We start from the raw sequence: 13,811 nt of genomic DNA on the forward strand, positions 1-13,811 counted from the left end.
AGAGTAGCACAAACTGCTGAAAAAGATATTGCTGGCTATGAAGGAAAGGTTTCAGAACACTGCATTGCAGCTTGCTGTGTACAAATACCCATACCAACCTTCCATGACTGAAAACACCTACAATGGAGGTGTGAGCAACAGAACTGGACCATTTAGCAATGAAAGAAGTTGGTCTGGTTAACTAGTTTTCTTTTACATAGTGTAAAAGAAACAGGTGTGTGTACATTGCCTACCTGGGGAATAGGCAGCACCAGGTAGCACTATCGGAGGAAAGCAAGCTGTCCTGGCATTTACGTGAATGTTACTCTGACACATACCACCTACTTAAACATTCCCATACGGCATTGTCCTTCTTTAGCAGTAAAGTGTACCCTACCAAACTAAAAAAAATCAGGAATGGCTTAAGGAACATGACAGCAGTTTAAGGTGTTGATTTTCCTCCAAATTCCCTAGGTCTTAATCCCTAGCTCTTTATCTGTTGGATGTGCTGGACAAACAAGTATGAACCATGGATGCCTCACCTTGCAACTTACAGGACTTAAGATGATCTGTTGACATAAAGCCAACATAAAGCTAACTAAAGATGGCAATGTTTTGCTCCTTGAGATGGTAAGATAAAGTGCTCTGTATTTGAACCCAGACTTGATCAAGAAGATCTGTTGCTAATGTCTTATTGCCATGAAACACAGGACACATTTAGTTGTTTTGTGGAGTCCAAACATAGAGGTTCTGCTTTTTGTTTTATTTGTACAAGCAGCCTAGTCAATGGCAAGTTTCTTACAATTCTAAACACAAATCAGTCCAGAAGCAGGACATATGTTGACAATGGATTCATGAGACCATATTGGTTTTTTCATTGCTCAGAGGTCCAAGTATTGTGCTTCTTGCATAAACGTATTTGACTTTAGAATATAATTTCTAAATGGTGGCCCTGTCACGAATTTTAGCTTTAAGAAGCTCACACATACTTTTATCATGATATTACACTGTAGACGTGATCATTCAGTTATGTGGTTATACATTAGGGACATTAATCAACCTTCAGTAGATACTTCGACGTGCAACCACTGTTTCCCGTTTTGCTGATGCTTGCCTTTGCGCTTTTGTGGCTTTTAAGACTTTGATATATTACTTTTTTTTTCCAGTTATGTGACTGGTGTTCTTGCAGTTGGGGCATTTACTGTCTGGTTTTGTTGAAAAATCTCTTTGTTAGAACATGTTGCTATAAAGACCTATGTCAAAATGTTGCTGTATCTCTTGTAATGAGCAATCAATATAATAAAAAACACTTATGCAGCTGTTATTGTGAGTAAGTCACTTTAAATGAGTCTTTACTTTTTGTGCCATTTCTATCACTGTCTGCACTTCTGCGTTTTCCAGATTTGGTCAGACATCTTCGTCTAACCAGGTTGGCTTTGTGAATGACAGACGTCTCAATTATCCAATCAGCAATGCGTTTATGCTGGCCTGTGCTTGTTTATCCAATCAAAGTTTTAGGTAGGCGGGGCTAAAAACCGGGCGTGTAGAGGTTTCTGGAAGGCTGCGAGCTTAATTCTCTTTCCACTAGCCCGTGTTAGCAATCTCACGAAGTAGTGGAGCCGTGTCAGAATGACTGCAGTAAAAGCACTAAATCCGAAAGCAGAGGTGGCCAGAGCTCAGGCTGCCCTCGCTGTGAACATTAGCGCCGCTCGGGGACTTCAAGATGTGCTCAAGAGTAACCTCGGACCTAAAGGAACCATGAAAATGTAAGTTTGTTCGGTCTCTGTTAGCATAGGCGCTAATAGCGCGGGCTGTATCCTAACATGCTAATATTCCCTACAAAGGCGCACTATTTAGGGTTTTAGATAATGACTTTGCACACTATATGTAGTACACTACGTAGTAAATGGTTTGCTATTTGGATGTCGGCCCGGATTACCTCGCGTTTCCTTGGTAGTTGTATTTAAAAGAATAATACATAATGCTTAGTCACTGCGAGTATTTTTGATGTATGTGCGAATAAAACGCATTTAAGTGCTAAACCTACCACAAATTATTAAATTCTATCTTTAAAGTAAGTTTAGCGTGCTGATATAGCTTAGCATTTTACGAGTCATCCACATGGTGTCTGCTCAACTTTGCTAGCTAGCGGCATCAAACGGCTCACAATGACCGGCTAACGTTTGCTAGCTAGCATCTGGTCCACTTGGACAGCCACTGCGTGACTGTTACAGGGAATTTATTGTAGGTACAAATGTACAATTTGCTCATTCTTTAAAATAAGCGTACAAAAATTACCATATATATTTCTTCGTAAAATTGAAGTTATACGTGCATTTTATTTGCGAGCATCCTGACCACCTGCTCCACCCTCATATGGTTATGACTAACGATTTGTCTGTCTAGTTGCATTAACGATGGTTGAACAAATGTAAATAGCACTATGCATTAGTGTGCTGGAAAATATCTGTTTGGGGTTATTCAGTTAGTTTATTAATATATATATATTTTTCTTTTAAGCTGATGCAAAAAGCGATTTTAACATATTTTATCTTGGTTTCCTTAGGCTGGTATCCGGCGCTGGAGACATAAAGCTAACTAAGGATGGCAATGTTTTGCTGCATGAGATGGTAAGATTAATTGATCGATTTTTTTTTTTTTTTTTTTTTTTTTAATAAATTGTTTTTAAAAATTTTTTATTTAATTGTTTACATTTTTCCCACCTTTCCCCCCAATTTTTCTCCCCTAATCTAGTTGTGTCCAATTACCCTGATTATCGCGCTCTATACCGATTCAACCCTTCACCGCTGACTGAGGACGCCTCTCAACTGACATACGCCCCCTCCGGCACGTACTGTCAGTACAGACGGCATTTTTCACCTGCACGAGTCAAGTTCATACACTTGATGGGCACTGTGTATGGAGGGCCACACCCCCATCAGCATTATTCCTCAGCCCTGTGCAGGTGCCATCAGTCAGCCAGCAGGGGCCGCAGTCGCACCAGTTATGAGGACCTATGATCCGACTTTCTTACCCTCTAACCCTGAACAACAGCCAATCGTTGTTCATACAGCCACCCAGCCCAGTCAGATAGGCAGAGCTGAGATTCGATACAATGTATCCGAAACCCCAACTCTGGTGCGCTAGTGTACTTGACCGCTGTGCCACCTGAGCGGCTAATTGCTCTGTATTTTAACCCAGACTTGATCATGCCCCAAGTATTTAAGATAACAAACCCATTGTGTCTATTTTAAATTGTGTTTATTTGAAGTTGTTTAAAAAAATGCATGATTGGGACAGTGGTGGCCGGGACAGTGGTGGCCTAGTGGGTACAGCTTTGGGCTATCAACCGGAAGATTGGCGGTTCAAATCCAGGCTCAGCTATGCAGCCACTGTTGGAGTCCTTGAGCAAGGCCCTTAACCCTCTCTGCTCCAGGGGCGCTGTACGATGGCTGACCCCAGCTTCCAAACAAGCTGGGATACGTGAAGAAAAAATTTCATTGTACTGTACAACTGTATATGTATATATGACAAATAAAGGATATCTTATCTTATGATTATGAGTCAGGCAACTTAAGGACTGGCATTTTCAAGAGTTCAAATTGTCACTTCAACTCCCTCATATGTATAAATTCTTGTCTGCTAAACAGGATTGAATAATTACTCTAAAGATTTTTGTTGAATATATGTCATCTCTTAAACTGACGGTATGCTCTGAACTTCTGCTTTGGAGAATTTCTCATGCTTTGTAGCTAGTAAAGTGTGTGGATGAATTACTTAATGCTTTGCTCTTTCTGTTGATTGTTTTACTTGCAGCAAATTCAGCATCCAACTGCCTCCTTGATTGCTAAAGTAGCCACAGCCCAGGATGACATTACTGGAGATGGTACCACATCCAACGTGCTCATTATTGGCGAGTTGCTGAAACAGGCTGATCTTTATATCAGTGAGGTTGGTAATCATGTGCTGTTTGTTTGACAAAATTGCAACTCGGTGTATATTAAAAAGAAAGGTAAAGTTTTTCTGTCAAAAAATTTAATTTAAAATACAATATTTACAATAGACATTACTCACATGCTGTGATTTTCCACACATTAAAGCCACCAAATCTTAGATTTGTTTTCCTGAATTGGCCAGTTTTGGTTTAGTATTGTATGTTTGGCCAGTACATAGAGTTGCAGTGTCTTAATCATAGCAAATGAAAAAGGTGGTTTAGGCCATAAAAATAGACCCAACTCAAGTCTATGGCTGACAAAGACCCTGTAAGACCCTTTATTTATTATCATTTTGCTTGGTAGTTCAGAAACCTCCCTTTCTTGCATTGTCATGTAAGTGTTTAAGTGTGCATGGTGCATATATGTGTTTTGTGAATGCCTTTGGAAGGAAAAATTTGTTTAAGTTTTAAGGCAGACCACGTCTTTGTGCCCTCTTTTTAGGGTCTCCACCCCAGGATCATTGCTGAGGGCTTTGAAGCTGCTAAAGACAAGGCACTCCAGGTGCTGGAAGAGGTGAAGGTTACCAAGGAGATAGACCGTGAGATTCTGGTCAATGTGGCCAGGACCTCACTGAGAACCAAAGTCCACACAGAGCTTGCTGACCTGCTAACAGAGGCAAGTTATTGTATTTTATTTATGTCACATTTTCAGCTTGCAGCTGTTTTATAAAGCCAGCATCCCAGTCCTTCCTTTGTGTAATGATCTGAAACCTTCAAGTATGACTTTATAGAGGTTCCCTCCCCAGGCTGCATGTTTTAGTTCTTGCCACAGCGGATCTGGTATGTATACCAGACTGTGTACAGTTTTCATGTCAGATGCCCTTCCTGATACAGTTTTATCCTGGTGTAACCTATCTTGTTTAAACTTAAAGTAATATAATTAAAATGTGCCTAAAGTCTGACAGTAATAAACAGACCCTAATGCACAGTGAACACCCATGGGTGCTTCTATAGCTCTCCTTGGTCTTGAACTGTGCTACAGTAAAATGTGGTATATACCTCTGCAGTACAAGACACTTGTTTTTCGTTACATGTATTCATGGGACCAGCACAAATCCATTTTTTGCATTTTGTAAACTGTGGTGCAATAAAGAAATGTTGATCCTGCTATCCTGCTGCTCGTATTTATGAGACCAGCATCTTTCATAAATATTTGAACTTTATACCGAAACATTTTATTCCACTTGTCAGTCATAATCATTCATAATTTTGTTGGCACAGAAATTTATTCTTTGTACATAATCTATGCTAAAACAAGCTGTATTTCCCCCCCTCAGGCTGTGGTGGATGCAGTGTTGGCCATAAAGAAACCTAACGAACCCATTGATCTTTATATGGTGGAGATTATGGAAATGAAGCACAAAACGGACAGTGATACACAGTAAGAACTGCTCAGCTGCATGTGTTTTTAGTGCTCACACTAATCGTGGGCTTGAATTACTATTGGCATGGCCGAATTCTGTTTTACTCTTTCTGTAGTAAATGCAGTCAGACACCATGCAAGATTACCATGCTTCCTTTCACTGAATTTGTGTGGTAGCTTTTATATGTTATCACTAATATGAAGGGAGCATACAGTCATTATACAGAGCAGTTTGTTGAGAACCCTTAATTATAATTTGTTTAATTCCAAAAGTGTTTTATCTCTCATTTAAGGGGTTTCTTTAGGTCAGAGTATAAATTTATACAAATGAAGTTGCGCTGACTTAATCAGAACCGTACAGGACCCGAGTTACTAAAATCTGTGTAGGCCTAAGTATAGCCTTAACTGTTGATGTTTGTGTAGTGGTAGCTCAGCAGTTATGATACTGGACTAATAATCAGAAGTTTGCTGGTTCAAACCCTATTACTGCTTGGCTGCCACTTTTGTACTTTACGCAAGGCCCTTAATCTTTAATTGCTTGGGTCAGTTTGTTTACAATTTTTCGCTAAAAGCTGTAAATGTTCAGTTAAGCTTGTTTTAATTGTTTGAACTGTTTATTTTTTGTGGTTTAGATTGATCAGAGGTCTGGTGTTGGACCATGGTGCCAGACATCCTGACATGAAGAAAAGAGTGGAAGATGCTTACGTTCTGACCTGCAATGTCTCTTTGGAATACGAAAAAACGTACGTCCAGTTCGTTTTTATAACCACATAACACTTGCAGTGTCAATATTTGAAAAAGGTAATCAGGTACACCTATTTTTCATGTCGTTTATTGGCCAGTTTTATGTGTATGCATTTTAAGTATTACTAACTGGAGCCTGTCTGTTGCCTTGTACACTGTGGCAATGCTGGAAGTAGATCAGGAAACATTGGTAAAAGGCTGGAAAATGAATCCACATGCACTGTATGAAATTTTTGGATTTGGACTGTTTTCTGCTGCCTAGGGCTAATTAGAAAATGTCCAAATGCACAGTGAACACCCATGGGTGCTTCTATAGCTCTCCTTGGTCTTGAACTGTGCTACAGTAAAATGTGGTCTATACCTCTGCAGTACAAGACACTCTGTTCTTGCTACATGTATTCATGGGACCAGCACAAATCCATTTGTCTTAGTTTTTTAATACAACTTGTCATTTTACCGATGTACAAAACTTTGCTGAATACTGAAGGTCGACCTCAAAGCGAGCAACAAAGGCATTGTCAAAAGAAATTAACTGATGTTAATTTTAACCCTCTATCTATCAAGGTGCACATTTTACTGAGGCCAGCACCTGCCCTAAACAAATTGAAAGGATTGTGATACAGCATTGACCCTTATGAACAATAAAACACACAAAATGCATGTGTTTGGGCTTGTAAATAGCCAATTGGCAACAGGTACAGAACCCCTGATGTACAGGATGTTAAGAAACGATTTCCTAGTTGAATTTATAGCCCTGTAGTCCTTAATAATAAGGAATGTGCAATAATGAATTATGCTCTTTCCACAGTGAGGTGAATTCTGGCTTCTTTTACAAGAGTGCCGGTGAAAGAGAGAAGCTGGTGAAGGCTGAAAGGAAGTTCATTGAGGAGCGTGTGCGCAAAATCATTGAGCTGAAGAACAAAGTCTGCGCTGACAATAACAAGGGCTTTGTGGTCATCAACCAAAAGGTAGTTACGGTTGTTATTTATGTATTAGTGAAGCCTGTTTTTAATAACAATTATAATCTCAGAGCCTTAGCCCCACAATCATTAATGTTTTTTGCAGAAGAAAAGTATATCTATATGTAAAAATACATTCTTATTTATGGCATTGTGCACAGTGAACACCCAGGTCTGCTTGAATAGCTTTTCTTGGTCTTGAATTGTGCTACAGTAAAGTGTGGTCTATACCTCTGCAGTAGAAGATCTGCTGTTCTTACTTACTGTATTCATGGGACCAGCACACTCCACAAAAAATACAAAATTTGCCATTCAGCAGTATATGAACTTTGCTCCCCTTTCACACAGGGCATCGATCCATTCTCCCTAGATGCTCTGGCCAAAGAAGGCATTGTGGCCCTGCGTCGGGCAAAGAGGAGGAACATGGAAAGGTACAGTGCATGGTCAGCCCTTTATTTTTGGCTTTGTAGAAGAAACTGTTAACACATCCTGCAAGCATGGCTGAATTCTGTTTCACTTTTCCTGTAGTAAACACAGTCAGACACCATGCAAAATTATCACTCGTTCTCTGACTCAATCACAGTGGTACCTTTTGTATGTTATTACTAATATGAAGAGAGCACACAATTCATATCCAGTTCACCTAAAGTCTTGTGCTGTATTTATGCCTGGGTTTGGATAATCTCTTGTGGGAGATGTGTTCAGATTTGAACTGGTGAAGCCGCACCTGTAAACATGTAGTTGGAGAATGCCTTGTATTTTTTTTATTAATTATCCTTCCCATTTCAGACTGACCTTGGCCTGTGGTGGGGTTGCGATGAACTCTGTGGATGATCTTACTCCTGAATGCCTGGGCTATGCTGGTCTCGTCTATGAACACACACTGGTTAGTTTACAGACTCTTCGTGCTTTTTCAAGGATTGACCAGACAGATTTTGATTTGGGCATATGTTCTCCTTTTGTTATTTAAAAACAATAAGAGCAATGGACAATGCATAAGCACAGATAATTTGCCCATTAACACAGTTAATTGATGACAAAAACATACAGATAATGTTTATGCTAGATAATCAATATGAAGTTCATGTATGTCTTTGCTTGTCCCTCTGCTGAAGACATTCGGTTCAATACAAACCCAATTCCACAATGTTTGGTGGTGGTGATTAAAGGGGGGAGCTACAGTTTATTAAATTTATGGGTTCACACTTTTTTTTTTTCCCTTCACAGATGATGTTTACTGTTGTACTGATCATGTGTTTTCTTGAGCACATGAAGTAATGGTTTTTCTATATTTGTGGTGTTTGGTACAGGGAGAGGAGAAGTACACGTTCATTGAGAAGTGTGGAAACCCACGCTCAGTTACACTGCTGATTAAAGGGCCCAACAAACACACACTGACACAGATTAAAGACGCTGTGAGAGATGGTCTGCGCGCAGTCAAAAACGCCATTGAAGATGGTACGTGCTTTGCTTACTTCACTACAAAACTCATCTTTTAAGCTACTGTGTTTGAATATGCAAAATCTGGGGTTCAAAAGTGGCCATGCTAAGCATTACCATTTATCTACCGAACAGGTTCTGTTGTACCAGGAGCAGGAGCTTTTGAGGTGGCTGTGGCAGATGCTCTGGTGAAACATAAACCAAAAGTGAAAGGCCGGGCGCAGCTGGGTGTGCAAGCGTTTGCTGATGCTCTGCTCATCATTCCAAAGGTAGTGTGATGACTTGTGGTGTAACTATTGTTACCATTTAAAATGAATTCATAATATCTACTAGAGCTTTATCCTCATAGTCACACAAACACTAACCATTATACACACAAGTATAGAGAGCAAATTGACCCCCTACTTTGATGTTTAAAGACTGAATATATTACTCAGCCATGATAGTAGCCATAGCAGCTGATGTGGCATTAAGAATTAAACAAATAAACTAACTAAAGCTTTCGATTACAAAAGCAAAACGAGTTTCATGTCAGATGTTCAGGTGGTGACACGGTCACAACTAATATCCAGCTGGGCATCTACACAGACATGGTTGGCTATGTCTGGGAAAGAAAGATGGGCTGAAACCCTGTGAGGGTTGGGCACCCTGTCATCTTTAAATTTTTCAGTGAAATTTGACCTCCCGTGACCCTAATCAGGATAAAGCGGTTTGTTACTGTTTTACATTTTGGCATAAAAAAAATAGGTGGCACTTTTCTGTTTTTTTCATATACACTGTAGCAAACATCTGCAGAACTACAGCATGGTTGTCTGTGCTCTTTGCAGGTCCTGGCCCAGAATTCAGGCTACGATCCACAGGAGACACTTGTGAAACTGCAGACTGAATTGAAAGTGTCAGCACAGCTCATCGGTGTGGACCTGAGCACAGGTGTGTCCCTAAGTATTTGGACGCTTGCATTTACCCATATTAATTTATTTAACACACATTATAGCATCTTAACAATGTTTTTCTGCATTCCCTAGGTGAGCCTATGTTAGCTGCAGAGGCTGGTGTTTGGGATAACTACAGCGTTAAAAAGCAGCTGCTTCACTCATGGTAAGTAAAGCTAAAGCACTTAGTAGCTAATTATGGAAAATCTGTTTTTTAAAAGGGGTAACAGAATGAAAAAAAAAACTCTGTAAACATAAAACAGTTAACAAAGCTAGGTGACTGCTTGGCCACCCGATTCCCAGGTGGGACGGTCTGGGTCCTTTCTGTGTGGAGTTGTCCGTGACTGTTTGACATTAAAGACTTGAACTGATGAATCGCGTGTAACCAGTAACTACCTGTCCTGTCATGAATGTAACCAAAGTGTGTAAAACATGATATCAAAATCCTAATAAATAAATCAATTAAATGTCTTTTTTAAGCCTGGGTAATTATATTTTTGGGATCCCAAACCTGGCACTAAGTGCACATTGGGGCAATCACTCACCCAGTGGACTAGTTAACAAAGTGTCTGTGTGGGAAAGGGATGTCTTAGACATTCGTATCATAGGATGACAAACTGGTATGTCATTTTATACTTATACCTACTCAAATGTTTTAGGACATAGGACATGAAAATCCATCAAGACTAGCACTTGTAAGTATCTTTTTAAAACACATTTTTCAGTTTTTAACAAGTTTTTCTTTTGCCCCCTTAGCACTGTAATCGCTAGCAACATTCTGCTAGTAGACGAGATCATGAGAGCCGGAATGTCCTCCCTCAAAGGCTAAACTCACTGAGCATAATAAACCGACGGGTTGAAGAAGACTGCAGGTGACCTGTGGTTTGACGCTCAGATGCCTGGAGTACTGCGCCAAGTCCATCTTGCCTGGATTAAACAGCGACAGCAACCCACTTCGTTATATGTCCGCTAGTAATTTTCTTTCGGAAACGTCACTCTTCCACTTATCAGTTGGGTTATTTATGAGATTTGTTTAAAAAGCACTGAACTTTGTACCCATCAAATGTTTTGGTTTATGAGAAGTCCATGAGTGTCAAATGCCCTCCATGACTTATTAAAGAAACCAATAATCCTTATCAAACAAAGAGATCATACTGCGTCATCTATACCTTTAACATTTTTACTTAAACAGAATAAACACAGCATTCAACAGCCTTGTCTCCCTGTTTACCAGTTAATTGCAGTACAGTATACTCACCTATACACTAAATCACACCTTAAGGCAATATAAAGTAGCTAGTTCACCTATGTTTTGGGATGTAATAAAGAACTGGTGTGCAAGAATAGATCCATTGGGTTTAAACCTAGGTCCCCATGACCTTGGTGCTACATGGTACTGTGCCACTTTAATTAGAACAGTGAATTTTCAGGGTTCACTGTATACCATGGACAGTTTACCAGTGCAGTGCAGTATACTCACCTATACACTAAATCACACCTTAAGGCAATATAAAGTAGCTAGTTCACCTATGTTTTGGGAGGTAAGAAGAAACTGGTGTGCAGGAATAGACACACTGGGTTTAAACCTAGATCCCCATGACCTTGGAGCTATATGGTACTGTGCCACCTTAATTAGAACATTGAATTTTTAGCGTTTACTGTACACCATGGATGGTTTACCAGTGCATTGCAGTGCAGTATACTCACCTATACACTAAATCACACCTTAAGGCAATATAAAGTAGCTAGTTCACCTATGTTTTGGGAGGTAAGAAGAAACTGGTGTGCAGGAATAGACACACTGGGTTTAAACCTAGGTCCCCATGACCTTGGTGCTATATGGTGCTGTGCCACCTTAATTTGCCACTGTTCACCCCAGCTGATACCACTGCCCCACAACTGCTGTTCTGTTTATTAATGCATTTTGCATGTTTTATTTTGCATTTTTTTATTATGCATTTTGCTGAACAATATAAACTTCATTAATATTTTCTCCAGTATCAGTCAAAGCCTTTCAATTTTCATAGCACGTTAACATTGTTAACCACACTTGCAGCAGCTGTACATGGCAGCATTTTGATAGTGTCATTGTGTTAGAAGACATTTGTAAACCACTTTAAAATTAAGGCAAAGCAACACAAATTGCTTAACATGTTAGTCCTAATATTTGCATCTAAAAATACAAGACAAATAACTTAAAGTTAACATCAATTAGTTATTCAAGTGAGATGCGTTAAAATACTGTTTATATACATTCATATACATTTTGATCCATAAATTCTTCACAACAAAGAAAAAGAAAAAAATAATTTCCATGTTAGGTCTATTTATCTCTTAAATATATGTATGGCACGTTTTAATATGCACCAAAATAACTCCACTTTGGTTTTGCAAAACACACAAATCTTTTGTTTTATATTAATGTCCATAGTTTTTAATATTTGGCTGTCCACATACTGACCACATTATGTAGTTTTTAAAGAACTCAGTAAAGCCACCATTGTTCTATCTCGTTGCTGGATTCCACATACTAGTGGCATCAGATCATTCAGCATTCTGTCCATTTGCATTTACGTGCTGGTGTTAACCTCACTTCATCATAAGGCAATGTTCATATAATTCTAATACACGATTCAACCTGAAGTTCATCACAGAGGATGTGTTGCAAACCAGAAAAAAACTCAAACAAGCAGCACGTTGTTTTGTATTAAGCACACGTGTAGGTCAAAATGGCTAGAAAATATCTTTGTCTTTCTTGCTTTTCGAACAGTCTGTACATTTGTCCACTGTCAAATTTCTAACGTGTCAGGATATCATTTCAAATCTGAATAACACCAAACTCCAATCCAGATCACTCGACTGTTTTAGACTAGCTGGGTCATCCAGAGCACTCGGGTTCATGGTTTTGAATCTTTGAAGTGAAGGCCACTTTCTAGAACAGTCTTGCCTGTTTCTTCAGCTCGTTTTGTTTCCACTGTGCCAGGCGCTCAAAATCGGGCATGTTCATCCCAAACACCTTGTAGAACTCATCTGGGGATAAATGTCTCTGCAGAAAATTAGCAAACATTAAAAAAGCATTATTAATAATGTGTAGTGATTAGTGGTTTAACAATCCTATTCTTCCCAAGTGGATAAACAAAGCATTATTAATAATGTGTAGTGATTAACAATCTTATTTCTCCCAAGTGGATTGATAAAGCATTTCAGTGTGTTATTTTATTTTTGTTTCCATAATAAATATGAAATATTAATTTATTAAGATTTTAACATCATGTTTTACACTTTGGTTGTATTCATGACAGGACAGGTATATACTGTATGTTACACATGATTCATCAGTTTAGGTTCTATGTCAAACACATGCAAACTCCATACCAGTCCATCGCAGGGCAGACACACACACACACACACACACACACACACACACACACACTCATACACACACCCATTTACCTATAGGGCAATTCAGTGTCTCCAATTAACCTGACTGCATGTTTTTGGACTGTGGGAAGAAACCGGAGCTCACGGAGGAAACCCCCGCGGACACTGGGAGAACATACAAACTCCACAAAGATAAGACCTGGACTGATCGAACCTAGGACCTTCTTGCTGTGAGGCGACAGTGCATCCCACTTCATGTAAAGCATAATCTGCTTTTACGGTAGCCATACTTAATGGCTGTTTGATCTACTTGTTTGAATGTTCACCCAACATAGATCTAACAAATGGCTTGAAACAACTATATGACCAATTTTCTGATACCTAGTTATGGACGTTTAAATTTTTATTTTTTTGTTTTTTAAATAATTTTTCCCACTTTTCCCCCCCAATTTTGTCCCCTAATATAGTCGTGTCCAATTACTCTGATTGCGTCCTCTTGACTGATTCGACCCTTCACCGCTGACTGAGGACGCCTCTCAACTGACATACGCCCCCTCAGTACAGACGGCATTTTTCATACACCGACGGGCACTGTGTACAGAGGGCCACACCCCCATCAGCATTATTCCTCAGCCCTGTGCAGGCGCCATCAGTCAGCCAGCAGGGGCCGCAGTTGCACCAGTTATGAGGACCTATTATCCGACTGTTTACCCCTAACCATGAACAACAGCCAATCGTTGTTCATGCAGCCACCCAACCCAGTTGGAAGGCAGAGCTGAGATTCGGTACGATGTATTCGAAACCCCATGTCTGGTGCGCTATACTGGTGCGTATTTTACTGCCCACATATTCCGGTGATCACTCCCTGCAGGCACTGCCAATTATGCCTGCTAGATGGCTACCTGGGCGCCTAATTTTTATTTTTTAAAATGACTTTCATTCATTTCGGACAGCATGGTGGCTCGGTGGGTAGCACTGTAGCCTCACAGCAAGAAGTTCCTGGGTTTGATTTCCAGGTG

At 39.7% G+C, this 13,811-nt stretch overlaps 2 protein-coding genes and 3 non-coding genes across 5 annotated transcripts in view; 4 read left to right on the plus strand and 1 right to left on the minus strand.

Annotated features, from left to right (window-relative positions):
• Window positions 1–1,551: 1,551 nt before the first annotated feature.
• Window positions 1,552–10,623, plus strand: cct6a (chaperonin containing TCP1, subunit 6A (zeta 1)). The gene is made up of 14 exons (XM_063010977.1): window positions 1,552–1,745; window positions 2,546–2,609; window positions 3,796–3,930; window positions 4,416–4,589; window positions 5,251–5,354; window positions 5,969–6,079; window positions 6,889–7,048; window positions 7,388–7,470; window positions 7,829–7,925; window positions 8,350–8,497; window positions 8,615–8,748; window positions 9,307–9,409; window positions 9,505–9,577; window positions 10,168–10,623. The coding sequence occupies exons 1-14, from the start codon at window positions 1,609–1,611 to the stop codon at window positions 10,238–10,240; spliced, it is 1,596 nt and encodes a 531-aa protein (XP_062867047.1). The 5' UTR covers window positions 1,552–1,608; the 3' UTR covers window positions 10,241–10,623.
• Window positions 5,420–5,551, plus strand: LOC134331011 (small nucleolar RNA SNORA15). Its single transcript, XR_010015082.1, has one exon. It is a non-coding gene; the product is annotated as a small nucleolar RNA SNORA15 (small nucleolar RNA).
• LOC134331014 (small nucleolar RNA SNORA22) lies at window positions 6,364–6,498 on the plus strand. The gene has a single exon (XR_010015085.1). It is a non-coding gene; the product is annotated as a small nucleolar RNA SNORA22 (small nucleolar RNA).
• On the plus strand, window positions 7,535–7,666 carry LOC134331012 (small nucleolar RNA SNORA15). The gene has a single exon (XR_010015083.1). It is a non-coding gene; the product is annotated as a small nucleolar RNA SNORA15 (small nucleolar RNA).
• Window positions 10,624–11,342: 719 nt separating the features above from the next.
• LOC134330452 (actin-binding LIM protein 3-like) overlaps window positions 11,343–13,811 on the minus strand; it is a 92,453-nt gene continuing 89,984 nt past the window's right edge. Inside the window, exon 22 of the mRNA XM_063011591.1 lies at window positions 11,343–12,457. Within this exon, the coding sequence (XP_062867661.1) occupies window positions 12,344–12,457 (114 nt within the window). The 3' untranslated portion in view covers window positions 11,343–12,343. The remainder of the gene's footprint in view (window positions 12,458–13,811) is intronic.

This window comes from Trichomycterus rosablanca, chromosome 16 (genome assembly GCF_030014385.1).
Source record: "Trichomycterus rosablanca isolate fTriRos1 chromosome 16, fTriRos1.hap1, whole genome shotgun sequence".
NCBI lineage: Eukaryota > Metazoa > Chordata > Actinopteri > Siluriformes > Trichomycteridae > Trichomycterus > Trichomycterus rosablanca.

Coding starts and splice junctions, on each gene's coding strand:
- cct6a (XM_063010977.1), top strand. CDS start 1,609: ATGACTGCAGTAAAAGCACTAAATCCGAAAGCAGAGGTGGCCAGAGCT. Junction 4,590..5,250: donor TTGCTGACCTGCTAACAGAG/GCAAGTTATTGT, acceptor TCCCCCCCTCAG/GCTGTGGTGGATGCAGTGTT. Junction 7,926..8,349: donor TCGTCTATGAACACACACTG/GTTAGTTTACAG, acceptor TGTTTGGTACAG/GGAGAGGAGAAGTACACGTT.